This window comes from Monodelphis domestica, chromosome 2, assembly GCF_027887165.1.
Source record: "Monodelphis domestica isolate mMonDom1 chromosome 2, mMonDom1.pri, whole genome shotgun sequence".
Lineage (NCBI taxonomy): Eukaryota > Metazoa > Chordata > Mammalia > Didelphimorphia > Didelphidae > Monodelphis > Monodelphis domestica.
The window spans coordinates 13,598,317-13,625,963 of record NC_077228.1 but is presented as its reverse complement, the minus strand read 5'-3'; the positions used below and the strand labels follow the sequence as shown (position 1 = coordinate 13,625,963).

General features: G+C 42.6%; 2 protein-coding genes across 10 annotated transcripts in view; one reads left to right on the top strand and one right to left on the bottom strand.

The window, feature by feature from the left end:
• ITGB3BP (integrin subunit beta 3 binding protein) overlaps nt 1–1,127 on the bottom strand; it is a 44,549-nt gene extending 43,422 nt beyond the window's left edge. For all 4 annotated transcript variants that reach the window (XM_007480469.3, XM_007480468.3, XM_007480470.3 and 1 more), the window contains exon 1: nt 990–1,127. In XM_007480469.3, the coding sequence (XP_007480531.1) occupies nt 990–994 (5 nt within the window). In that variant the 5' untranslated portion in view covers nt 995–1,127. The remainder of the gene's footprint in view (nt 1–989) is intronic.
• A 111-nt stretch (nt 1,128–1,238) lies between these two features.
• EFCAB7 (EF-hand calcium binding domain 7) overlaps nt 1,239–27,647 on the top strand; it is a 67,113-nt gene continuing 40,704 nt past the window's right edge. The window contains exons 1-8 of one of the 6 annotated variants that reach the window (XM_007480471.2): nt 1,255–1,378; nt 2,292–2,464; nt 6,071–6,261; nt 16,518–16,729; nt 17,426–17,512; nt 18,085–18,280; nt 18,744–18,773; nt 18,881–19,002. In XM_007480471.2, coding sequence (XP_007480533.1) covers nt 6,075–6,261; nt 16,518–16,729; nt 17,426–17,512; nt 18,085–18,280; nt 18,744–18,773; nt 18,881–19,002 — 834 coding nt within the window. In that variant the 5' untranslated portion in view covers nt 1,255–1,378; nt 2,292–2,464; nt 6,071–6,074. Of the gene's footprint in view, nt 1,379–1,885; nt 2,041–2,291; nt 2,465–4,604; nt 4,928–6,070; nt 6,262–16,517; nt 16,730–17,425; nt 17,513–18,084; nt 18,281–18,743; nt 18,774–18,880; nt 19,003–27,647 lie in introns of those variants that run through there. The other 5 variants (XM_007480472.3, XM_007480473.3, XM_056815025.1 and 2 more) reach the window with 5 other exon arrangements.

Genomic DNA, 27,647 nt, shown 5'->3' with positions numbered 1-27,647 from the left:
TTCATTAATTCCAGCCCCTTCTTTCCCTCTGAAGTAGGCGTCTCTTAAATAATTTTATACTGGCATTATATTTTTATCCCTGGTCCTACCATCCAACTCTATGTATTCTATCTCTTAGCAACATCCATGGCTTCAAATCTATTATCTCCATACATTCATCAAAGCCCAAATCAAATGTTACTTCCCACAGGTTTTTTTTTTGGATTCTCCTCTCCACATTCCAACCAACCTGAACTAATAGCTCCTTCCTGAGACAGCATTATAAGCATCATAGCGGAAAGAATGTTGAATTTGGAAATAAATCATTTGTGTGACTGGGTACCTGGATTCCTTAAACATTTAAACGCCTACTAAATGCTGTTAGGTAGCGCAATGGGTTGAAAGTCCTGGATCTGGAGTTGGGAAGCCTGGAGTTCAAATCTCACTTCAGACACTTATTGCGTGATGCTAGGCAAGTCATTGAAACTCTTGTCTGCCTCAGTATTCGCATCTGTAAAATGGGATAATAGCCTCCACCTTCCAGGACTCGCTAGTGCTCTACAAACCCTTACAGCACTAAATAAATATTAAGTTTGATAACTTTATTTCATTTTCCAGGAAATGCAGAATTATTGGAGGTTTTCTGAATCTGAGTCAAATCAAACAGGAGGGAGCCTAACCTGGGGATGAAAGGATAGACTATAGGGGAAAATACTGCTATGGCCACCTATCACTTGGCTGTGAGCACAGGATAAGGAGCCCACGTGGAGATGCTGGGGGAGGGGCAAATCTCACGTCCCGCCCAAGCAGAGCTGCCCGTCATCCCTGCGGGCTGCTACGGTACATAGACATGGGGGTAGACCGGGTTGGGCTGACCACAAGACCTCTGAGGCGCCCAAAGCGCGTCGTCCTCTGAGCCTCGGTTTCTACATCTGTAAAAGGGGGTGTCTAAACGGCCTCCTTGGTGATCGGGGCAGGATTAAACCTTGGGGGACTCTAGGGATACGTACGGCATTTCGACACCACCGGAACCGGAACAACCGCCGCCGACTCCGAGGTGGCTCTCGCCCCACCCCACGCCTGGGCAATTCTTTGGCTCCTGGTGCGCCAGAAACTAGGGCCTCCTTCTTTAGGGTTCGGCGCATGCGCGCACAGAGCTTCAGCCGTCTCCTGCCCGCCCAGCCCAGCCCGGCCCAGCCCTACGCCACCAACATCAATGCGCCTACACGCCCCCTCCCCCCACCCCGTGGCCACTTCCGACTTCCGGTGGCGGCTGTTGCCTGGGTAACGGGAAGAAGGCCGGGGGCGTTTGGGATCTGGGACTAAGGGGGAAGCTTGAGACCCTGAAGTGAAACGAATCGGCTGTGGCGCCTCATCCTCGCTTGTGACCTCGAGCTAGGTAGGAAGCCGGCGCCAGCCTCTGCCTGTCGCCCTGCACGGGGGTCCTCCGGAGTAGGGAAGGGGGTGTGTCTCCCTGGATTGGGGAGGAGAACGCCCCCCTTTTTCCGCAGCTCCAAAGACTGCCAGGCCTGAGACCCGGGAGGGGCGGGTCTCCTGTCAATCATCGGCCTGGATTAGGCGCTTGTTGTATGCGGGGGCGGGGCCCGGGGCGGGGGTCGCGCTTTGTGCAGTTCTTCCTGTCCTTATCTTCGCTGTCGTGAGGGTGAGGTCGGATCCTTCTCCTTTGTGGGTTTCACACTCAGGGGTACTTCCCAGCCCAGAGAGAGGGCGATGGCAGCGGGGGATTCCCCGAGTCACTCCAAGAATCCTCTTCGTTGTGGAAGAAGAGGAGCACGTGGCCTGGTCTCTGCAGGCTGGGGTGTAACTGGGGAAGGCCAACCTGAAGCCCCCCTGGAGGCGCTGTCTGGGGCCCTCCCTTGTAGATGTCACGGGAACAGTGTGATGCATCAATGCTGCCAAAGGTGTTGGTCAGCCTCTGCCCCCACGGGTCCGGGCCCTGGCTCCCTCCATGGTTCCCATGCCTCTGGCTTCCTTCAGCTAAGATCCTGCCTTGGGCAAGAAGCCTCACCTCACCCCCTTAAATGCTGTTATTGCCGCCCGGTATTCACCTTATTTGTTCCTACTGTTGGTGTCCTGTCTCCCCCATTGGACAGGGAGCTCCTTGAGGGCAGGGACCGCCCTTTGCCTTCTTCTGGACCCACAGCCTGGTGCCCCTGATGCCATTAGAAGAGCTCTCTCCTCTTTTTCTAGATCATCACAGCCTTATACTGCTAATTCCGCCCTTTCTCTTGGCTCAAGAGAAGAGGTGGCCCTTCTCTTTTCCTCTTCCATCCCATTCTCTTCTCTCCTAGGAGATGACCGACCCAGTAAACATGTATTAAGCACCTACTGTGGGCCAGGTGCTGGGCGAAACTCTAGGACAAGGAGTTTACAGTGTGATCTCTCACCAGTCTTCGGTCTCACACTGACAACTGACTGCTTCCCTTCTCTTATAAAATGGACACGTCTCCCCATCCTCCAAGAGGTGACACCTCCACCCTCTCTCCTCTTCACTATCTTCTTAGCCACTTAAAATAGTCATCCAGCCTCATAATTCAGTCCAAACTGCTAACCCCAACATTACTAGTCAGATTGTCAAACCTAGTAACCTTTCCTCAGGCCTCTTGTCCTTTCTTTTGACATTCTCTATCAACCTCTTTCTGATTCTTCACCTCTCAGCCCCTTCCCTGGAACCCTCTCCTCATCTCTGCCTCCTGCTTCCCTGGTTTACTTCAAGCCCAAGCTAAGCTACCTCCTCCTAGAGGAAGCTTTTCTCTTCCTCTTACCCCATCATTCTAACCCCTTCCCTCTTGGGAGGAAGTCCTATTTGGTCTGCATTCTTCTCCCTTTAAACTGGAAGCTCCTTGAGGACAGGGACTGCCCTTTGCCCTTCTTTAGATCCCCAGCTTTTTTTCCTGGGGCTTGCACATAGTGGGTGCTTCATAAGTTCCTATTGATGAATTAACTGACTAATAAAGACATGGGTGTGTTATTGTGGGGATTGAACTAGGTGTCCTCTGAGGTTCTGTGATTCTATGTCCTGAAATCTGATTTCCATCTACCCAGGGCAGAAGCATTAGTCACTGAGCATTTCTTCAGTGCCTACTTTTGTGCCAGGTTCTATGCCAAGCATTGACCGTACAAAGAGGCAAAATATGATGTCTTCCCTGACAGAGCTCACAGTTTTATGATGGAGATAACATGAGAACAGTGGTGTCTGAGCAAACAAAATGCAGACAGGATCAATGAGGGATAATCAGCAGAAGGAAGATGCTGGTATTGAGTGGGACAAGCTCTGTCTCGTAATTGCTTGTTGGGAATTGGACATTTGTTTTCTCTCTTTCTTGGTATTCATGGTTTCTCTTCACCATTTAGAAGCCTCTGTGTTTAAAGCACAGACTCTTAATTATAGTGACCCCAATTTGCAGTAACTAGACTGTGACACTACATCCCTATGGGGTCCTTCAAAATCTGGTGTAATAGGAAAGTGTCAGCCAAGCCGTCTATGTATTATAAATAGGGTACTTCATCCATGAGAAGTGATTATTATCTTTCTTTCCCAAGTGTAAAAGGCCTATATGCTTCAAGAAGGTGCAAATCATTTAGGCCCCCTGAGTAAAGATCCAATGAGTCCTGAAGGGGACCCTACTACTTGTATTGCCTTGTTGTTGAACTTGAAATATCCAATTTATTAAGTTGAATATATTCGCACAAGTCAATGCTGAATAAAATAATGTTGGAAGCTATTAAAGCAACAGCAAGATTTAGTGTCCCACAGTGATGGCCTTCCAGAAAGCCTTCATCAGGGATGATAAAGAAGGAAGTCACCGCCAAAGTGTACTAGCTTTTTACTACTAATAATATTTTGAGTTGATATAGCATCTCTCCTTGTAACAGCTGAAAAAGATTTTCACACATCTTGTTTTAGTTTCTTAAAGGACAAGTATTTTCATGTTCATTTTTTGGCAAGGAAATAGAACTGAAAGATTTTCTTAAGAGCCAACCCCCCTCATTTATTACATGGGAAAACTATCCCAGAGAGGTTAAGGCATTTTTCTAAGGTGGCCCAGTCTCAGAATTAGGGGTGTATGGGGTATCCAGGAAGGACTGGCACTCCGATAGGAGGCTTACTGAGACCTTTTCAGGGCTGCAGGCACTCATCTCTCCCTTGAGGTTCCAAGAGACAGTGGCATGCACAGCAGCCATGCCCTAATGGACCATCTCAGAGGAGGGTAACCAAACAGGCTTCAGACCCATCATTGAGTTAGGGGGAGGCTACCCCAAGTACCTGAAGACTTCCCCCAGTTCACTGGGCAGATGAGAACAAATGCCAAGAAGGCAGCTGAAACAGGTGCTATGGAATGCTTAGAGCTTGGTCAGACATCAAAGATGCCAAGGCCATCCACTACATTCTGGGCCATCACTAGCCATCTTGACTTTTGTCCTGCCACTGAACTTCAGGGGCTCTGGAAGAGAGTGAGGTTGGCAATTTTGTCTACTCACTTAAATCCAGTTCATGTCCAATTCCAGACATCATCCTGTGATGTCATTAGTCCTCTTTGAAAACAAAGGACAGACAACAGCAATAGAGCTAGGATTTGAACTCAGCTCCAGCATGGTCCCAGCCACAAAATCAGTGCTTTTACCATCTACAATATGGAGCTTGCCATCTAAACCAGGGCTCCTGCTCCATAGGCTAAGGCAGTTTTCATATAATCAACATGCCTTTGTTGGGATTATATAATTTGTTAAATTAACTTTTCAATAAAAAGCAAGCATATCAGCTGACATAACTTGAAAAATGCCTGGTTAACTCGAACCCTTTCCTGTCCTTTAAGTGGACCCCCATTTTATGTATTTGAAATCTGTATACATTACCCTGCAATTCAGCTGTCTTCATCTAGACCTTTTCATATTTTCCTGCAGTTCAAATTTGTAATTCTCTATGGTAATCTGATTTAATCCACTCACATTTATTAAGTATGATCCTGAACTGTCCTAGGTGCTGGGGAAATAGAGCTAGAAAAGAAATCTTCCCTGCTCAGGAGCTCCTAGTCTCTCATGTATCTTAGTCTCCATTCAATCTTTTTTCAACCATTTAAAATTGTAAAAGCTAGTCTTAGTTCACAGGCAGTAGGATGTGTTGGGACCCTGGTGTGCTAACTCCTATTGTACAGCAAATCTCATGCACCCATCTGCCTAGCCATTTCTCAGCTTTAGGCATCTGGTTTTTTTTTTTAGTTTTTTTCCACTACTAAGTATAGTCAAACCATAAATATTTTAGTACAGAGTGTCTTTTTAAATTTTTTAAATTATTTATTTCCTGGGAGATATTTTTAATGGTGGGATTAGGAAGTTGGAGGGTATGACCTGATTTTCTCCCCTCCAAGGACTTCTATCATGTATCATCTTAAAAAACTGTATCCACTTTATAACATGGGTGATGTTTTGTTTACTATCCAAACAACTACCTCTCTTTTCTCAAGGACATAATTTAGGTTCACCATAAAATTATCTATTTTCATTTTCAACATGAAGATGTGCATTTTTTAAAAAATCACTAATTTCTCATTTGTTTCCACATTTTAATCATAATATTCTGTCTCAAAATTTAACCACTAAAGTTTTGAGCAAAGCATGAAGTTGTAAACATTTTAGTGGGTAACATTTTGAATATATTCCTTTTGAACAGTGTAGCATTAAAATTAATCTAGAAAAAGGCTGAAATCGCACAAATGAGTCAGTGCACAGTAGGGTACTTTGTCATTTACCCCTCCTTGATACTTGGCTTCTATAAAAGAATTCCTCTGTTACTAACTGAAATCGGTGATTATTACATAATTGGGATTCCTTTTTAGAGGAGGGAGAAACACCAACAAAAGATTTATTTAATTTTGTTTTATTTGCTTTATTTTAATTGCTGCCATTCCTACTGTGCATAACATTTTTCTTTATGTGTGGATGTTCTTATAAATACGAACATTTAAATGTACTTAAATTACTTTGCCCCTCTGACTTGAGAAGCAAGGTAGATATTATCTTTAGATTATTAAGGAATCTAACTGACCATTTTAACATTTTTTTTTAATAGAAGAATGGCCAGCAGTCCAGGAGGTCACGCATCTTTATCCAGCCAAAAATCTCCACTTTGGGAATGTTCTCGATCAAAGAAATTACAGGTCACTGAAGAGGAACTATTTTATATGAATTGTAGAGCTGCCTATCTAACTGTTTTTAAAAGCAGTTTAGAAAGTATTATGTCAAGAGATCAACTTTGCATAGGTAAATAGTCTTTTCATTTTTAGCATATGTGTTTATTTTCATTTGTAAATTGAAATAAGCAAAAAGATAAGATTTAGTATTTCAATCCTAAATGACCTTTATTTCTTAATAAAGCTTGACTAATAAAAAATCATACTCTTTTTAGATGACTGTATGCTACAAAATAAAGCTCCAAGATTGTAAAATATAAACAATATCATGTAGTTAAAACTTTTGTTTTATTTTTAGCATATTTTAAGCTGTCATTATGTAGGGATTAGTAATTCATAGTGATGTAGGTAGGAGTTTTTTCATTCTAAGTAAGTTTGAGTTAGAGTAATTTGTAGAGTAAATTTAGGTAATGAATGAAAAAGAATTGATTAACTCTTACTTTGGGACATTTAGCACTTAGCAAACCCAAATGAGAGAGTGGTTCCCTGGGATGTTACAGGGATGGAGATTTGATGGATAGGCACACCCTAAACAGAAGCAGTGGTCTTGTTGACTTGAAGGCTGTGTCCAGAGAAAGAGGATGAAAGATGGGCCGCAACTCTCAGCAGCCAAGATGGCTTAGGTGGACAGCCAAGTGGAATGTGAAGGTAAAGGATGATCTGGCCTAGGGTCTGAGGTCAGTTAGATGAAGTGGGTGAGCTCAGTTTACTCACTTAGACACCAGTTAAGATGTTTGGACTCTAGGGCAGGACTTCCAAAAATGAATGAATGAATTTACCTACGTACTGGGGAGTTGGATTCTGGAGGCCAGTGCAGAGGGCGATGGTTCAGGTAAACAGAAGCAAGACATAGCAAGTAAATGGCAAGATGGATTAGGTAGGCAACTGGATAGAATAGGAAGACAAAGTATAGTCTATATATTGGTTCCAAGGTAGAAGAGTGTTAACAGGTAGGAAATAGAGGTTAGGTGACTTGCCCAGGGTCACACAGCCAGGAAGTATTTGAACCCAGGACCTTTTTTTTTTTTTAAACCCTTACCTTCTGTCTTGGAGCCAATACTGTGTATTGGCTCCAAGGCAGAAGAGTGGTAAGAGCTAGGCAATGTAGGTGAAGTGACTTGCCCAGGGTCACACAGCTAGGAAGTGGCTGAGGCCAAATTTGAACCTAGGACCTCCCATCTCTAGGCCTGGTTCTCCATCCACTGAGCTACCCAGTTGCCCCCTATTTTTCTAGACCTGGCTTTCAATCCACTGAGCCACCCAGCTGCCCCTGAATGTTTTCCTTTTAACAAAACCTGGGTAATAGGTAAAGGAGACGATGATTCTCTTCCTGCCTGTGTGACCCCTATCACCTCTGGGCATGGGGAAGAGTTGAGAGTTTAATAGACCACCTCCTAATTAGCTATTTACCAATTAGACATGTCTTGGGATATTCAAGGGAGGAACTGAATAATGAGTGTGTATATAGGGACCTGGGCCAAGGGGGTCGGGGTCTTTTGTTGGCTGAGAGACTCATTTGACCAGATTAGCATGTCTTGCCTATTAATTAATAAATTAATTTTAAAATCCAGAAATTTTCCATCATTAGGATGGCTGAGCCCCAGGATGGGAAGGATGAAGTCAGAGTTATGTAAATGAGTACGGACTTGACCTGAAAGAAGGGAAAATGGAGAGCAGGATGAAAAGACAAGAAGAAAAGGAAAGAAAAACAGGAAGGATAATTTTAGTTTTGTTGTTGCTTCTTTCCCTTGTCACTCATTACATTCCGCTAATGACTAGTCCTAGGAAGTCTCAGAACATGGGCTACCCCATCTAGGTCAAAATGAAAAAAAAAGGCCGTCATCCTGGTGCCTGGTGGTCAGTAAGGTGGCAACATTACTGTTATTAATGTTCTGGTAAGATTTCTGATCGTTTGGACATGATGACAAGTGATAAACAAAGGAACCAAGCTCTTTCTTGACTTAACAAGTCATTTCTTTCAGACAGGACTCTGGCATATTGCCGGAGTTGCGGAAGGGGATCTTGTCCTCCCCTTCAAAGAGCTCCGGTTATACATTTCTGTTTTGGGGCCAAATGGGGTGAAAATTCCTGAAGCAGTTCCCAAATGCCCACTATACGCACACTGTTGTACTAGTCCCAGGGGCGCGAAAGATGAAAAGACGCGTGGCCCCGGCCCTCAGACCTTCAGTGGTGGCATCCTGCGAGGATGGTCAGTGAAAGACTCTACAGCAGTCAGGCCCTCTTGACCCCCCACATCAGAGGGTGGGCGAGGGCTGGGGGTAGCGTGGTACAGTGTGAACTGTGCAGGGATGGAAGGGAACCCCCAGGAAAGAAGGCAGTCATTCTAGGCTTGGTGGTCAAGAGGAGCAGGAGCTGGTGCCATGGGGAAAGGTAGAAGGACCAGAACCAGGCAGGAGGCCAGCATATCTGGGGCTCTGGGGCCAATTACTGCACATCTCAGAGATGGGTGTGCATGCCAAGAGAGCCAGGGAGGAGGGAGCATGCTGGATCCCCCAGGCAAGAAGAGGGCAGCTGGTGCCAGCCCTCATTACCTCATGCCTACCCTATTGTTACTTTAAAAAAAAATGTTTAAATCCCTTTTTTTCCATCTTAGACTCAATACTGTATTTTAATTCCAAGAAAGAAGGATGGTAAGGGCTAGGCAGCGTGGGTGTAGTGATTTGTCCAGGATCACACAGCTAGGAAGTGTCTTGAGACCAGATTTGAATGCAGGGCCTTCTACCTCCAGGGTGCGCTCTCCACCGAGCCACCACACTGCCCCATATCATTATCATTATTAATTAAAACAAGAATAGCTGTCATTTATGGAGATTCAAGTTTTACAGAGTACTTTACAAATATTATTTGACTCACAATCGCCCTGAGAGGTTGGTACTATTATAATCCCCATTTTACAGATGAAGAAATCAAAGTTCATTGACTTGCCCAGGGTCATAGAGCTAGTGAGTGTCTGAATCAGGATTTGAACTCGGGTCTTCTGACTCCAGGCCCAGTGTTCTATCCATGGCACTAGCTCCCTCCCTTCTGGTTGGTCTCCCTTTCTCAGGTCTCTTTTCCACTCCGGGCCATCCTCCATTTCTTTGCTAAAGTGACCTTCTTGAAGGCTACACTGCACGTCGCTTCCTAACTTGGGGGGCCCTCAGGAGTCCGGGGACAGAACTTTTGATAACCACATTTCATTGTAATTGTCTTCCTTTGTCCTCTTGGCTATCTTATTTATGCATTTAAAGACCTGCTTCTGAGTCGGCTTCCCCAGACCTTGGACACAAGATAACGAACTGTTGCTGTCGTGTATCCAGATCTCCGGGGATCCTGAGGTTGCCTGGTCCTCGCCTCTGCCTCTCAGCCTGTAGCATTGGCACTTTTGTGCCATCTGTGCCCTCTGTCTGAGGCACTGCTCAGAGGGCCCTCGGCCCAGGCTGAGCTCAGGGCCCGCCAGAACTCACCAAGGGACCTCCTCCAAGCTGGCATCACAGTGGCTGGGTCAAGCCTCTCCTGGGCAGGAGTTATGCTTCCATCCCCTCCAGACTCATTCACTTCTTGTCTCCACCTCTTCCACAAGAAGACTTTGCTAGAGTCCAGGAAACAGCACTGTTCCGTGATGTGCCAGCTACCTTCTGTGTTAGAGGCAGACATCAGAACGGGGCGATTGCTTCTTTTTTTAAACCCTTACCTTATCCATCGTAGAATCAGTATTACGTACCCATTCCACGGCAGGAGAGCAGTGAGGGCTAGGCAAAGAGGATTAAGTGACTTGCCCAGGGACACCCAGCTAGGAAGTATCTGAGGCTGTATTTGAACCCAGGACCTTCCCTCAGAAGGCCTGGCTCTATCCACTGAACCACCTAGCTGCCTCTGTGACTCATTCTTAAGGTTTGCTGGCCCTTCTGATCGCTAACCATCTCATATTCAAGAATTTTACCAAGAATGGAAGTTAAGCTTCTTGCTTTAATCTCATTAAATTCCCCTTTTAAAAAATGAGACTCTTTTCTTTTCTCTTGCCCTTTGGTGCCTCTCCAGCTCTCTGTGGTCTTTGATCCATCTCCAGCAGGGGGAAGCCATCCCATCTGCCCGAGAACAGAGTTCATCCGGGTCTCTGAGGACTCTCTCGCTGTCTTATCTTGGGCATCGGCTCCCCGTTGGTTCCTTTTGTTCCATCCTTTTCGGGGCAGGTTCAAGAACCAAGCAGCCCAGCCTTCTGTTTTGTCAGTCGTCTCTGGCTCCTGCCTTTCTGTCGATCCTCCCCTTCTCTTCCATGTCATTTGGAGAAGCTCCAGCTCCTCGGGGGCTCCACTACTCTTGACATTTCCCCCCTATTCTTGGGCCAGAGTGTGGCATTCAGCCCCTTTCTTTGGCCCCTGCGCATCTTCTTCCCCCCCATCCCCCCAGATATGAGACAGTGGCTAAGTTACGTGTACATTCCTGCTGGTCTCTTCAGACAGCTTTTTTTTTTTCATTTTCAGAATTGTCTCTGTGTCTTGAGAAGTTCATTCTTGAGAGTTTTCTCATCCTTCCTGGACCAATTTCTGATGAGTTTCAGTCAATACGATGCTACTCATCTCACTCTGGACCCTTTGAAATCTCTTTTCCCTAAATCCAGGGCTCATGTCCAACCCAATGGAGGTACCAGTTAGACCCAACTGGCCCAGCTTGGGGAGAGGGAAGGAGAGAGGCCGAGATCAACTTAAAGAGGCTGCGCCACCTCCACAGCCCTTCTCTGGGTTTTGGAGTGAGCCGAAGACGAGTCTGTCACTTGGTCTCGCATACAATAAGTATTGCGGACACGCTGGTGAGTCTGGAATCTGCTCTGTCATATCCACAGGCAGTCTGTTCGTTTCCTGTAGGCTGACTGAATGAAAGTTCATTCTCAGTTGAAGTTCCTGAAGTTCCTCTTTTGATGGACACAAGTGACATGTCTTGACCACTGGGAAGAAGCGAAAGAGGTCTGGTGGAGAGACTCACCTTCTAGTCTGGCCTGTTGCCTGAGTGTCCTCCTCTGTAGAATGGGGATCTAGTAGCACCTCCCTTCCAGGGTGGTCGTGAGGACCCCCGGGAGAGCGGATGTAAACTGCAAGCCACAAAGCTCCGTCTCAGTGCTACCTAGCTGTTGTAGCTGAAGTCTCCGCAACGACTTTCTTCGTGACTGCAGCAGATTAGCGACTGATTTCTTGAACTCTTCTACTTCCTCTCTCTAGTGTACACCCGCGACAATACCATTTCTGGTTCCGCCTCCGTGGTCTTTACCCAGACGTGTTCCACCATGTCTCCTTCCTCACAGAGAAATGCCCGTAACATGATACTCTTCTACCATTTGTACTCAGCCTGTTTCTTTTGAATGAGTTGTACCTGTTCAAGCCAAATGGTGGTCACGAAACCTGTCCAAACAAGGCTCAGTGATACCTATAAGGTCAAGTTTGCTTCTTCAATTAGAACCGCTAGTTCCTATTGCTTGTTGCTTAAACTGTGGGCATTTGTATAGGGATACCGGAGGACCTGGAGCAGAGTACTGTCTTTTTTCTTGGACTTTTTTTCCCCATTGAATTTCTGGGTGCTTTAACCTGCTTTCCACATTATAACTCTCTCCAAGATGTAGTTTAGTGGATATGCTTAGAGTTTTCTCTCTTCTTCTCCATCCTTTTTTTACTTTAAAGTTCCCTTCGACTCCAGGTAAATATATTCTTCGCTCTTGTTTGATACATTCTGTCTCAGAAACTTTTCATTTCTGTGTTTTAATGGGTGGTCCAGAAACCCAAATCCCACTTTCACACACCATCTTTTCAGCTGGTAAATCACCTCCCAAGTCTGCTGTGTCTTCTGTGCCTTTTGCCTTTGATAGACAGTAATAAAAATATCACCCATTTCCCTCTGGACTTAGTTAACTTCCCAGACTTTAATCTTTGGCAATGCCTTTTAGCTTCTTTTGGAAGCTAATTTCGATGGCCAGAAATGGGTAGTAGTTCTTGACAAGCCTTGGGAAATTTTAACAGACCTGACCAGGGAGTGAAGGGATCAGTACTATTCTCTTCTTCTAGTGTGGTTCTCAGAGAAATAAACAAAATAGAAAGTAATTTCTGGGGAAAAGGGAAATAGGAATTGGGGAAGATTGGAGTCAGTTTCCTTTGGGAAGTGGCTTCTGATGTGCACTTCAGGGGAAACCAAGGACTCTAGGAAATGAGGGGAGGAGGAGTTCCCGTGGGAGAGAGTGTCTGCAAAGGCACTGAGAGAGACGACGCAGGATGTCTTGTACATGATCAGTAAACTCTGATATCAACCAGTTACCTCCATTTTGAATTGTTCAATATTGAAGCTTTAGAAACTGTTATAAACAGTTGTTTGTATGATCCATCAGTGCAATCTCTTAGAAAACAGGCTCACCCGAAGGGAATAAGGTAGCTTTTAGAAAAAGTATTCACCATCCAAAATAGATGTTGGCTGTAGGACACCTTTTTATTTCCTCAGCTACAAAAGTGATGTTTAAAATACAAAGACTCATCAGCGCACATCACCACTTACTTAAACCAGACAACAATGACCTCTTATACTTACTCTACTCCCTTGAGAGGTAAAGACAACTTTGGGGCACCCCTGAGCAGGCAGTTCACTTTTGTCTGGACTTCTACCATCTGAGCAATGCCCAGAGTCCAGATCTTTTGGCTAGATTGACGCTTTGGTCCCTTGAGGTTCAGGATGATCCTATCAATGAGTCTTCCCTGAAAAGTGCTCCACTTGTGGGAAATCCTTCCCAATGGGCAGCCTGCACCGAGTCAGGAGTCTGGGCGCTTTCCAGCTTACAAGGTAGCCTCCAAAGCTAGAAATGGCCATCTCAGCATCCCTGCTGGAAACTCAAGGATTGTAAACTCCCCTATTCTGCTTTAGAGTTTTAGCCAACATTGCTGCGGGGAGGCTCCCCGCCACAGAAGTCCAAAGCAGTGCCCAGTAGGCCCTTAATAAATGTTTATTGACTGATTTCCCTAGCCTCCTGACTCAGTCTTCATTTTGGATGCAGCCTCCAGGTAACATCCCCAAGCACCCAGCTCCCAGAAAGCGGCCCAAGCCCATTGCTACCTCCCGAAGGGCCTCTTCTATCCCACCGATGAGGAGGATCCCAGCCTGGCCCTGTCATTTCTCAGACTTGAGCACATTTCAGGGTATTACATAAATAGGGGCAGGTATTTCTTCGGATGCCTAGTTACTGAGCTTCTGTTTGTCGTTTACATACACCCTTCCCTTTTGGGGGCGTTTATTTGGCGAACCAGTGACTGTGTGCTATTGGGATATCCGTTCTAAAGGCCTACCTGCAGGGATTTAAAGTTACATTTTCTCATTTATCTTCCCCCTTGCACTTCCCAGCCACTTACTTCAGACCCTCCGACTATGCACACAGGAGGACAGGGAGCGGGCAGGAATGCTTTTGCGTATCCCGTGGCTTCATCTTGTCCATTTGACACGTTCCAGAGGTGCTCGCTGGCATTTCCATGTCAAGAGCAAATAAAACGAACAATTATCTGAGCTTGACGTGAACATTTTTTAACTTATGATAATACAATGGCCATAGGTTCATGGCAGTGCTTAAAGTAAACTGTGACTGTCTGTGATGTCAGTCTTTAAGTATCTAGAATTACATTATGTTTGTATTATTAGTTAAATGATGTTGTTCTTTCAGTTACTCCTCCAACATAACAGGCTCCAATGAATTTTTTTTAACCTTTCCATCTTAGAACCAATATCATGTATTGGTCCCAAGGCAGAAGAGTAGTAAGGGCTAGGCAATAGGGATTCAATGACTTGCCCAGGGTCACACAGCTAGGAAGTGTTTGAGGCCAGATTTGAACTCAGGATCGCCCATTTCTAGACCTGGATCTCAATCCCCTGAGCCATCTCGCTACCCCTTCCAATGAGTTTTTAACATGGATTTTTAAAAATAGGTTATAAAACCTATATAAAACCTAGTTCATAAAAATAGGAATGCTTGAATAAAGAATGTGTGTATATATATGATATATATATATATGGACCTATGTGGAGAGAGAAGAGGAAGAAGAGCAAGACAGAGAGAATTCACTTTGTTAGCTATTCTGTTTTATCATTACTGTTTTCCCATATTCTGATTTTCAAAGAGAGGAAGTGAACAGTTCCATTATTTTTTAAATGCATACCAAAGGAGTTGTGCAGTTACTTCTTGCTGTTCAGTTGTATCCTATTCTCCATGACCCATTTAACGTTTTCTTGGCAGAGTTAGTGGAATGGTTTGCTGTTTCCTTCTCCAGTTCATTTTATAGATGAGGAAACTGAGGCAAGCAGGGTTAAGTGATTTGGTTACCTAACTAGGAAGTTTCCGAGGCCAGATTTGGACTCGGGAAGATTCATTTTCTTGCCTTCAGATCCAGGATTCTATTTATAGTGCCACTTCGCAGCTAAATTTCTTGATTATATTGGTCTCTTTTTTTTTTTAACCTTTGTAAAAATGTAATTTTTAAACCTTTGTGTACCTCTTGTAATGTAGTTGTAATATGCCTCTTTCCAAGAGAGGCGAGTTCTCTTTCCTATCTATCCACGTGGTCCATTTTATTCACTGTTGGGGCTGCTCTAACTTTAGTAATTGTGTGTATTTGGGTCACCCACAATCAGATACCCAGATTGCCTGTTGACAGGTATTAAACGTACCTGAATAAATGGTGAATTAGCCAGATTAGGTTTTTTTTCTGGTCCTGTGACTGAAAAAGCCTTTAATCCAGGCAAATCCAATACAGGCTAGACCTTGTCCTCAGCGTTTCTGGAAGTAGGTGTTAAGTTTATATATTTGTTTTGTCTTTCTCTCTTATCTAGAATCTTATAGTAAATCACTGTTTTTTCCCATTTTCTATTATTTCCCCAAAGCATATCATAAGAGATTTTGCACAATTGGTGAAGAATTAAAATGTTACCTATAACCGTCTCGGTGTGCTACCCTGAATCTAGCTAGTGTGCTTATGTGTACCGAGAACATCTCTTGGGATGTCAGATCACTTTAGATTTAGTCACTCAGAGCAAATTGTGAAGTTACCTCCCCAGATCGCCTCGCTTAGCTAGTGCGCTGTTCCTTTTCATTTTTGTGTCTGCACAATTATAGGGGTGATCATCTGGTGTTTGTTGAATTCAACTGGAAATGAGATTGTATACTAGACAGGAGAGTCTTGAGGGAGGACAAGTGTGCTGTTCCTTTTTCTGACTGAGGCTGGCTACCAAGATCAGACATACAACATAGTGACTATGTTAAACAATCAGACCCCAATGTTTTCAGCAGTATTTCCCTTTGGGGTTTGTGTTATATGGCCCATATCAGAGAATGAGGACATGATCAGTTGGCCCATTCATAGACTATATTGAAGACTACTCAGAGCCATAATTAATCGTATTTCAAAGTGTTTTGGCCATCTGGCTAACGTATTTCAGATGTTTCTGACTAGCCTCTAATGGTTTTTAATTTTGAATAGGTTGTCTATGCTTTAGACTTCATGACCTCCAACTCTAAAGCTGAACACTTTTCTGTACATGGGCTAGAATGTAGCATACACGTTGTCACCCCTGAAGACATTTCGGAGACTTGTCCAACAGTAACTGGAAAACAGATTATTCCCACATTGACACTATTATCCTCGATCTAATGATTTAGAAATTTAACTCCTTATTTGGCATCCTAAACATGTCAAGAGCATTTGTTGAACTTGGTAAGAAAAGGACGCTGTCTTTTTATGTATCTACCCTTTTATTTCCAAGGCTCAGAGGTTTTTTTCTGGTATCTTTTGAGTTTGAGTCCTCAATAAATTTGAAAAACCATCATGTTGCAAATTGAGATATCAAAATTGATCTGCTTAGTTTTTAAACAATTTTAATGGACGGTCATGAATTTTGGGGATTTTTCATTTGTGTTTTTTGAAAGAATGAATAATTGAATATGCAATAATAATAGTTGTTATCTTAACATTTTAAATATATATGTTTATACATTTGTACAACTTTATATAAAAAAAGAGTAAACAGGGGGCGGCTTGTGGCTCAGTGGATTGAGAGCTAGGCCTAGAGAGGGGAAGTACTAGGTTCAAATCTGGCCTCAGACACTTCCCAGCTGTGTGACCCTGGGCAAGTCACTTGACCCCCCTTGCCTAGCCCTCACCACTCTTCTGCCTTGGAACCAATACACAGTATTGATTCCAAGACGGAAGGTCAGGGCTTAAAAAAAAAGAGTAAACATAACTTGAGGGGGAAGTTAATTGAAGACCTAATATAAAGTTGACAAAATGTGTAATTTTTTTTCTTACTGGGCAGCACTTCAAAAGGCAGGAAGAAATCCATCTCAAAAGACAATTGATAAGTACTGGACTCCTCAAACTGCCAAGCTGAATTTTGATGATTTTTGTGCAATTTTAAAGAAGGAAAAACCTACTTCAAAATCAGAACTGTTAAAAGCATTTAAGAAAATAGATGTAAATAACGATGGCTATATTTTACACACTGACCTGTATAAAATTCTTACAAAGGTAAGTCCTCTGAAATATTCCCCCCCTAATTTATTTCAGGAGAAATGGGTCAAATAGGTCCCTGTCTAGTGAAAAAAAATTTGAAATTCAGCTTTGTTGACCATTTGCAATCCATATCAGAACTAACCACACTTGAGCGGTAAGAGAAATGAATCACGTAGCTGTCATTTCGAAAGTGCTTTGGGATCTTTCTGAATGAAAGGTGTTTTGTAAATGAAAGCTAAAGTATTCACTTGGGCCCACGGCGCGGTTGCTTTGTGCCCCTGAGAAGTCTTTGCGCCACAGCTCTCCGTACGTCAGTGACAGATCCATGTGGGAAGGAGAAACAGTGAACATATAAATGGGAATGAGAAGTCATTTTGTTCTGGACTGTAGTGTTAGGAAGTCTCATTACTCTCGGTGCAATGTTGTATTTTATTTGATCTATAATATTCAATTGTAATTTGTAAACAGAAATTGAACACAACTGCAGAGAATTCGATAGTGTTGCTAAGTGTTTGCTAACAGCAGAACAGCCTTTGTATGTGGAAGACGTCTTCTAACTGGCTCCTGTCCTCTGACGAACAAGTTCCCCAAATTCTTTATTGCTCTTCTTTGTATGGCTACCTAGACACACAGCAGAGCTTTAAAATGATATCTTTTAAGCTAGATTTTTAAAAAATTGTACGCATTTTGAAATGAAATTTGTTTTCACAGAGAGGTGAGAAAATGACAGCAGAGGAAATGCATGTGATAATCAACTTGGCTGATATCAATGCTGATGGCAAACTTGACTACAATAAGGTATGTGTTAAGCTTACTTGGATATCAACCTTGCAGTGTCGGGGAGAAAAGGATATGGTAAAAAGGTAGGTAGCCTCTGAAAGTTTACAACAACCTGCTATACGTTCTCAACCGATCTGTTTGAAGTTGAACATTTCTTCCGTTTCAGATTATTTCAAATCATACTCTGGTACAATAATTGTATTTAAAAAAGAAGCAGTAAGCATTCTAGAATCCTACAGAAACTTATCAGAAATGCAGCTTCTCCAGAAAATAAAACCATAGGAATTATTTAGAACAAACCCGAGTCTGCACATGTCTTATAAAAAATAATAAATCACCTCTCTCAGGGTGTACCGCATTTTATTTTCACTCAGTGTGACCTCCTCGTTGAATCATGGCTGCATTTCACCCGGTCACTTGAGGGTGGTCAATCTGATCCAAGAAAATAAAATGAGTAACCGGGTTCCATTGAAAACGTCTTCCATCTATCAGTCTATCCCTTGCCTACTAATGCACATTTCTCCCTCCCCCCTTGCCAAAATGGATGACTGAACATTTTGCCCACTGGATTACTTTTTTATTTTCTATAGTTTTGTAAATTGTATGTGACAACCAATGAGCAGTGTCTCAAGACTGCACTAGAAAAACTGGAAATTGATAGTAAAATGAGGCTTCAGCAATTAGGAAGTCACCTGGAAGGATCTTCAGAGAGTGGCACAACACCATTATCCAAACCATCGCCGAGAATCATTAAGAAGACTGATCAGGAAACCATGCTCAACAGAGGTATTTACTTTTCTGGCCAGCAACTTCTGCTGAAGAGAGAAGGTTGGACTTCAAATACAATTTTTTTAATTAATTACATCAATAGTTTTCTATTAAATTTGAAGGTGATTCTTTGTTGTTGCTACCATTTATAGATACTATTAGGTATAATCAGAATTCCACAAATGTAAACTTAATGATAGAACCTAGTTAAGTTGCAATAGTTTCTCTTGGGACCAAATAACTGACTATAAAATGAGAGTCTAGCAAAGGCATAGATGAATATCCATGGAGCCTGGTTGTATAGACAGTTCTACATTTCTGGGCAAGTCACTTATTCTGTCTATGCCTCAGTTTCTACATTTGTAAAGTGATGGTTTTGAAGATCCTTTCTCCTATGCCTATGCTATGGTCCCATGTGCAGTCTAGAGTCCCATGACCCCACTTTAGACAGTAATTGCCTAATTCTCTGCTTATTTTCTAGAGGGAATCCACAAGGAGAAGGCATTTCTCAGTTGAGTCTTTTATTTTATTTGTGCATTAGAAATAAGATTAATCTTGATAGCCATTAAGTAACATGGAGAAAAAAAGATTTTAACAATTATTGAAAATTTGTTATAGGTGATGGCCGGAATTCTCTACCATTGGCACCCCGGAAGTACAGATCATCCACTTCTTTTAATATCAGCATGCCGGCTAACAGTTTTAGAACCTCAAAGCTGCTGGAGCCCAACTCATTAAAGGTAGACGATTTTAACTCAGTAATTGGGAGATTTGGGGCTGATCTTTGGTCATATTGGAACCATTTTCAGTGTTTCATAGTCATTCAGCAAAGTATTCAAGTTAGTTCTCTGAGAGTTTTGGAAAGGCATCAGCATTTGCACCCTCTGTTTAAAACAACTTTTCTGGGTTTGAAATGGAAAGGGATATTTTGATGAGAACTTTAAGGATGTTATGATTTACTTTGAGTTCTTTTACCTGATTATCTAGATCAATGCAGTATTAACCCTATCATACTCAATTTTATTTAACACATAATTGATCTAAGTCCTCTCTTTTAAGTAAATCACTCATTCAATATCAGTTCCTATGGGAAAAAGACAACAAAGTCACTTTGCTAAGGCAATATTTGTAGAGTGTTAATATTGATCTTTTTCCTTTGTTTTCCCTTTCTTGACTCAACCTTTACTAGCTTTCTTTCAACAGAAAATAATAGCTACAGAAATATAAAACATTAACTGGAAACTGCTAGGATACATTAAAAATGTGCACCTTGAGACCTCTGTTAAAGGGGGAAAAATGGTTATGACCACATAGTATAACCGCTGGTAGAAAACTGAACTGATTGTTCTCCGGAGCTACATTTTGGTTCAAATAACAACTCTGTATTTGTTATTGAACTCTGAAGTCCCTTATATCTTTAAATGGCTAGACAGTGACATTTGTTCTATATTAAAATTTTAAAACATTATCTCCAGGGAATTGTTTTCAGTCTGTTTAGGAATCCATATCCCCCAAGCAATTTAGTGTGCATGCCCACCATGTTCAAACATGATATTTAGTGGCCAACAAGATGATTTTTTTCCACCACTGGAGCTTTTTTCTGTTTCTCCAACTTGAAGTGTTAAAAAAAAGAGGTCCTAATACTCTCAAAGATGAGCTATGTCTAATAAATAAATAACGAAATTTGTAATTAGTCACAGCATGGAAATGGAAAAAATCTGGACAGCATGCCCTTTGTAAATACTAATAAGAATTTTTCCTCTCTGTCATTTTGTTATAAAAACATGATCTGGGCCACACTGTTGACAATCCATTGCCTTCAAAAGAAGATTTTACTTTTCAAAGAGCGAGGATTTGAACCTAATGTTCTTTACCTCTATTTGCAGTTACTTTTTTAAAAAAAATTACCTTCTGTCTCAGAGTACTGCGCATTCTAATCAAAAGCAATAAGGGCCAGGAAGTTGGAGTTAAATGACTTGCCCAGGGCCACACATCTAAGAAGGTCCTGAGACCATATTTGGATATAGGACTTTATGTCGAGGCCTGGCTCTTTGTCCACTGAGTCATCTAGCTATTTGGGTCTATTTTCCAGTGACATAATTGAGTCATGTAGGACTTGTTTTAGCTACATTTCCCAAACAGAGACCAAGAAAGACCAAGATCAGACTAGATTCTACAACATTGTAGGTGGTCCTGTGGTGAAGCTACCTCTATCCATTCAGTGAGTTTGTCTATTCATCATACTGTTTGAATATTTGTGGGGAAATACCAAAGAAAGGAAGTTATGATGCCAGACTTTGTTAAGATATTGTAGAAGGATGGAAAACAGAAATGATAAGACCATACCCCACTCCCCAAACATCAAATTAATATAGTGCAAACCCATTAGACTCAACTAATTTTTTTAAACCCTTACTTTCCATCCTAGAATCAATACTGTGTATTGGTTCCAAAGAGATGTAAGGGCTGGACAGTGGGGGTTAAGTGACTTGTCCAGGGTCACACAGCCAGGAAGTGACTAAGGCCACATTTGAACCCAGGACCTCCTGTCTCTGGTCCTGAAATGCAATCTATTGAGCCTCCCAGGTGCCCTATCAATTAATTTTTAAAATTCAAAGATCCTTTAAAATACATGGAATCCATAGAATTCCAATATCCCAGTGTTAGGGTTCCTTCAGGTATAGTTTTCCTGTAAAACTTCCATGGCAGGTGCTTATGACACATTCAGCTGAGACCTCCAGTGCTAGGAAAACCCAACATGCTGGGGTTACCCAATTCCTTTTCCAATAATCCTTAATTGCTTACTTATCTCACATCCATTGTTCCATTATTTATATACTGCCTTTCATCAAAATGTAAATACCTTCCTTACCTCTTTTAATCAGATCTATTTTTGCTGTAGCTTTGTCTGAGATCATAATTGCTACTCCTGCCTTCTTTGTCTCAGTTGCAGCCCAGTAAACTCTGATCCACCCTCTTATCTTTACCTTGTATATGTCTACCTGCCTCAGGCGTGTTTCTCATAGACAACACATGGTAGGATTCTGGTTTTTAATCCATTATGCTTCCTTTTTATTGGTGAGTTCATCCCATTCACATTCACAGTTATGATTATTGACTGTGTATTCCCCTCCATTTTGACTTAATTCTTCAATTCTGCCTTTTCTCTTATCCCTCTTACCCCCTCCCCTCCAACTTTTCACTTTTGGTCAGTCTTTCCCCTCTTTCCCTTCCCTAATGTCACTCCCCTTCCCACCCCCTCCCTTCTTATTATTCTCCTCTTACTATAGTGTCTTTTAAACGACCCCCACTCTCTCCCTTGTATTGCTCCCCTCTCCACCAGACCATTTATTACCCATATACTTCTCTAAAGGGCACGCTACAATTCTCTGCCACAATGGATCTGACTGTTCTTTACTCTCTGAGCCAATTCCAATGAGCATAAGATTTGAGTATTACCTGTTGCCAACCTCTTCCATCCTTCTATTGTATTGATCTTCTCCTCCATTCCCCCATGAGTTTCTTTATGAAATATATATTTACCCCATTTTATCTCTTTTCTCATTTCTCTTAGTATTATCCTCATTTTTACCCCTAGTTTTTTGACATATTATCCTATACAGTTTATCACTGTACAACCTCTAGATATTCATCTAATTACCTCGATGATAATAACACTTTTAAGAGTTAGTAATATCAACTTTTCATATAGGAATACAAATCATTTGAACTTTTTGCGTCCCTTAAAGTTCATTTTTCCCCTTTCTTAATTACCTTTTGGTATTTCTCTTGAATTCTATATTTGGGCATCAAATTTTCTGTTTAAGTCCAGTCTTTTCTTCAGGAATGGTTGGAAATCTTTTATTCTATTAAATGACCATACTTTTCATTGCAAGAATATAGTCAGTTTTGCTGGGTAGTTGATTCTTGGTCGTAGACCCAGTTCCCTTTCTTTCTGGAATATCATATTACATGTCTTCTGGTCCTTCAGTATGGATGCAGCCAGGTCCTACATAATCCTGACTGTGGCTCCATGATATCTAAATTGTTTCTTTTTAGCAGCTTGTAGTTTCTTTTCCATGGTCTGAAAATTCTTGAACTTGGCCATAATTTTCCTGGGCATTGTCAATTGGGGATTTAATGCAGGAGGTGATCTGTGGATTCTTTCAATCTCTACTTTACTCTCTTGTTCAAGAATATCAGGAGGGTTTCCTTGGATAATTTTCTGCAGGATGATGTCCAGGCTTTTTCTTTGGTCATGATTTTTAGGTGGTCCAGTAATTCTTAAATTGTCTCTCCTTGATCTATTTTCCAGGTCTATTGTTTTATCAATGAGGTGTTTCATATATTCCTCAATTTTTTCATTCTTTGATTTTATTTTATAGATTCTTGCTGCCTTATGAAGTCATTCACTTCTAATTGTTCAGTTCTAATTTTTAAAGACTGAATTGCATCCCTGCCTTTTTGATCCTCCTTTTCCTTTTGATCTATTTTTCTTTGTAAGTCATTGTTTTTATCTTTTATTTTCTTTGCCTCGTTTTCAAGCTGGCCAATTCTGGCTTTTGAGACACTATTTTCTTGTTTTAGTTCATGTGCCTCTGTTTCCAGATGACCTATTTTGTTTTTAAGTTCTTTTCCCAATTTTCTTCAACCTCTCTTAATTGTTTTTTGAATTGTATTTTGAGTTCTTCCAAAGCCTGAGTCACTGGCATTTTCTTGGTGTTCCTTGGTCCTCCTCTGTTCCATTTGTTCTTTGTTCATTACCTGAATAGAAGCTGTCAATTATAATTTCTTTTTTCTTTTTCTGTTGCTTACTTGTATTTTTTCCTTCTTTGCTCTTCCTTATGAGCTGTGTTCTTGCTCTTCTGTTTGTTTGCTGGGTCCTTGAGTTTGGGATTTCCTGCCCTACAGGGGGTTCTTCTCTGCTCTGATGAGATTAACTGGATTAGACTGATGCAGCTAAGATATTGTTATTAATGTGCCCTGAGACCAGATCTTCCCTAGCTGCCAGCAGAGGCTGAAGGTGAAAGTGAAGGTGTGGAGGCTGAAGGTAGTTACCCTCTTCCTCCTCTCTACTCCTTTCTTCCCACTGCCTCCCTGCCAGCTTCCTGGTCAGAGCCCTGAGCTTCCCATGGTGGTACCAAGGTACACTGTTACGGTTGCAGCCTTTGCCCCAGGATCCCAGGCAGTCAGATTCCTACCCTAGGTCTCAGTGCAGTAGGTGGGGGAGGAGCAGGTACTCTTGTACCTGAGAATTCGACTTTATGTACCTTTCAGTTTGAATTGTGTAGGAGAGACCTGTGGCTCTGTCTTGTTGTTGAGTTTGGCTTTCTGTCTATTTTGTATACTTGCTCTCCTGGTTTTTTGTTAGCTCTGTGCGTTTGGGATTTTCTGCCCTCCAGAGGTTTCTTCTCTGCACTATTAACTGGATTAAGCCAATTGAGCTGATCTGCAGAGCTGACTGTACCCTGAGGCCAAAACTTCCAGAGGCAGAGGCCCAAGGTGGAGGTGTGGTGACTGAAGGCTAAGACCAGCCTGCCCTCTTCTCTGCTTCTCTCCTCCAGCTGCCTCCTTGTCAGCTGTGGTCAGAGCCCTGGGCCCCGCGCAGCTGTCGTAGCAAGGCACTCCGTCCCGGCTGGAGCCCTCGCCCTGGGATCCCACTGACCGCCCGAGTCTCAGCACAGTAGGTGAGGGAAGGGCCCTGGGATCTTCCTTCCTTCTTTTCCTTAAACCCAAGAATTCAACCTTCTCTGCATATCTTTTAAGTTGACAAGCAGAGGGTCCCGCAGCTCTGTCTTCTTGTTGGATTTGGTTTTCTGTTCCCCTTAAAGCACTTTGTTTTTGATTGGTGTGGAAGGGTTTTCACAGAGGAGTCAACTTTTCCTGCTTCTAAGCTTCCATCTTGACTCCACCTCCCATCCGTTGTTCCAAATTGTCACTCCGGGGTCAAGCAGAAGTCTAATGTTTCTATGTGACAACTCTAAATGTTTGAAGACAAATCGCCCAAATCCCCGAGCTTCTACAGGCTATCTCCTGCTCCTTGAGGTCTTTGCAGGGCACAATGGCCCATCCTCTCCCACCCTGGCTTTCCAACTCCATCCAACTTGCCACAGGCTAAAATGGCTTTCCCAGGCATGAATCAAAAGAACTCTCCCCTGCCTCCCCATGAACCTTCTGACTCTGTTCATGCAACCTCAGAGCACATTAACTTTATTCAACACTCCCAGCACACAACCGTGCAGTTCTGCCGCCTTTTTCATATCAGCCACTCAGTATTTGTACTTCTCCTAACCTACATTATGCACTATTTTTCTTTAACCAGAGTAAAGGTTAAGGTCAGCTAGGAGGTGTCTTGTTACATTTTATCTTGGGCTTAGTTCCTTCCACTCTTTTGATTCCATCTTTTCTGTTTTGAGGATTGTCAGCTCTTCTTTTTTTTCTCTCTTCCCAACTTGTGCAAGCCCTCTTTGTTGTTTTCAGCTTTTTTCCCCAGCCTGGGTTCTTTCTGGGCTGTATAACTTTGTGCTTGTTTTTGATATATTGGTCATTAGTTATTCTATCTTGGAGCTTGGCCCTGGTAAATCTGAAAGAATTAGAGAGCTCCCTGTGTAGCTACATCTGCTTTTATCAAGGTTTTACCCTCTTATGTTTCATCAGGCTCATTCATGACTGAAAAATCAAAATTATTTTATTTGTGGCCCCTTATTCCCTCTTGAGATGGCTTTCCCATGAGTCTCAGGTCCATGTAAGACTACTCAGTGCAACTCGTTTTGTTTTTGTTTTTTCTGAAACTGTGTGAAGCTCAGAAAAGTGGAGAGTTCTGAGTATATAAATGCTTGGAGACTGTCTAAAGCACTTTCAACGTCCTGAACACCTGAAGGACCTGGACTGACAAATGACTCCATCTATGCACAAGTCTTTATTAAGCTCTTCCTCTGCCCCAGGCCTGTGCTAAGTGCTAGGGATGCAAGGAGAGAGCAGGAAGGGGTCATGGTGGCTTGGGCCTTGGTGCTTCCCTAGTGCAGGACCCCAAAATACAGATGCAGAGACGGAGGCCCACCAAGGCTGAGATTTAGACCTTAGCCAAAGGACAGCAAATCCAGTGAACGATCCAGATGGAATACTCTCCTGAAGCAGAGCCCTGGTTCACTTGAAAGTTATTGATGTTGTTTGAATTCTCTGTGGCCTTCACATACACTTCATTGATTCTGGCATGTTTGATCTGTCGCTCCTTCTAACTTCCCATTTCACTTCATTTCCTCCTCACTGCCCCTTTTTTATTACCCCCAAACTTTTTGACCCTTTTAATGCCTTCATATTTACAAGGAAACACGTGTCCGTTGTCTTACCTATATTTTTTGATGTGCTAAAAGAATTTCAAAAAAATCTTCTAAGTAACTTAATGAACAGAATGAAGTATTTCGTGTCTATTTTTAAATGCTTTTTAAGTTCTCATCACAACAGGGAGAACCACATCTTTATACATTATTAACATGAACATTTTACTAGTGAGGAGATTGGGATGGGGAGAAGTGAATTCCGTTGAACCAATAGGGTTCCTGAGTTGGAAAGACCTGAGAGGGGATCCGGTCCAGCTTGAAGCCTCTGGACCACAAACCCCAAGGGTTTAGGACAGTCAGCATTTTCAGAGGCTTCTGAAATGTGTTTACGAGTCAGATAGAATAGCAGTAACGTTCTGTTCTAGAGGAACCTCACCAAAATGGTTTCTCTTAGAGTCACATCTTTTAAGGCCTCTCAGAATGCCTAACAAATCGTAGATGCCCAATAAATGCTTATTGGTTTGGCTGGTTGGTTGACCCCAAGCAGATATTTCTGAAGCAAAGAAATGAGTCATTCAGACAGAGAGAAAGTGGCCTTTTGGAGGTTACAAAATGACTGCTCTCAGGGTTAGCCAGACTATTAGATCAATCTATCGATCAATAGAACATTTATTAAGCTCCTACTGTTATAGCTCTGTGTTAAGCTTGGGGAACCCAGAAGCAGGAAAACAAGGGGGTCTCCACTCTCATGGGGAAGACAGCAGGGAAAGGGGAGGCAGAAAGGGGATGGGGCGGCCCCTGGTAATCATTAGACTTGTCGATATGGCTCAGTTAAGGACAGGCAAAGCCCTCTCCTGAGGCCCCCGAACCACTGCGCCCCTTTCTCTGTGTAGGCCTCATGCCTCATGGGGCTGTGGCTGAACCTCTAATGCCAGTTTCTGTGCATGGGCAGGGGCCAGTTCAGAATTCTAAGCAAGAAATTACTCGAGGACGTGGCCCCAAAGAACGTCACTGATTAAGCTCAAGAGCTGCAGATTCCCAGGTTACCCAGTAAGTCCGTTATCTACTGGAGACCACGTTTTGGTGAATCGAATGATAATCAGTTAGTAAGATTTCTGTAGCGGCCCAAGAGGTAGCTATTTTATTTCTGATTTAAGAACATTAACAGAAAATTGGCTTCCCAACTGATACTGTTGGTGATGGCTCCCAGGCATGTTGGATGGGCCATCTGTGGTGAATATGTTGAAATGACGTGGTCTAAGGGATGGGCAATGTGGATAGTGGAGGCAGGGGTATATGGATATACCCCCACTGACTGGATCACAGATCCTCCAGAATAACACAGATTGAGCCAGTGTAACTCCTTCCTGAAGAGTACAAATAAGAATTTTATACTGGATTTTTTTTGCCTGACAAATAGATTAAAGATATGCTAATGTTCCTCAATTTAAGTCACAGAATCAGAACTTTTAGTGGGGAGGAACCTTAAAGATAATAGTTATCCTCCCCTTCTGCTTACATATGACAAAACTGGGGCACAATGAAATGAATGGAATTCAGGGGCACACGGAGAGCTTGCTAGTTGAACCCAGCCTCCTGAATCCCAATCCATTTTTTCAGACTCTGCCTGAGCTGTTAACAAACATACAACTAGCTGTTTTCTTTTCTTCCTTTTTTTTTTTAAATCCTTACCTTCCATCTTAGAGTCTAAGGCAGAAGAGTGGTCAGGGCTTGGCAATGGGGGTCAAGTGACTTGCCCAGGGTCACACAGCTGGGAAGTGTCTGAGGCCAGATTTGAACCTAGGACCTCCCATCTCTAGGCCTGATTATCAATCCTCTGAGCTACTCAGCTGCCCCCCTTTTTAAAAATTCTCAAATATTTCAAGGAGTTGTCTTGTGGACCTCAGTGTGTGCATGTGGTATTGGGGTCCTTTCTGAGATCTGAGCTGCAACACTATGTGTCTAGTCTTGTCCCAATACCTACTATTCCTGCTACTTGCCATAAATTTAATTTCCAGAGGAACAAGCTTCTTTTATTAGCATTGTCCTAATGCTAATACTAAGAAAGGGTTCTCATTGATACCTTTAATCATATGGGTAATTAC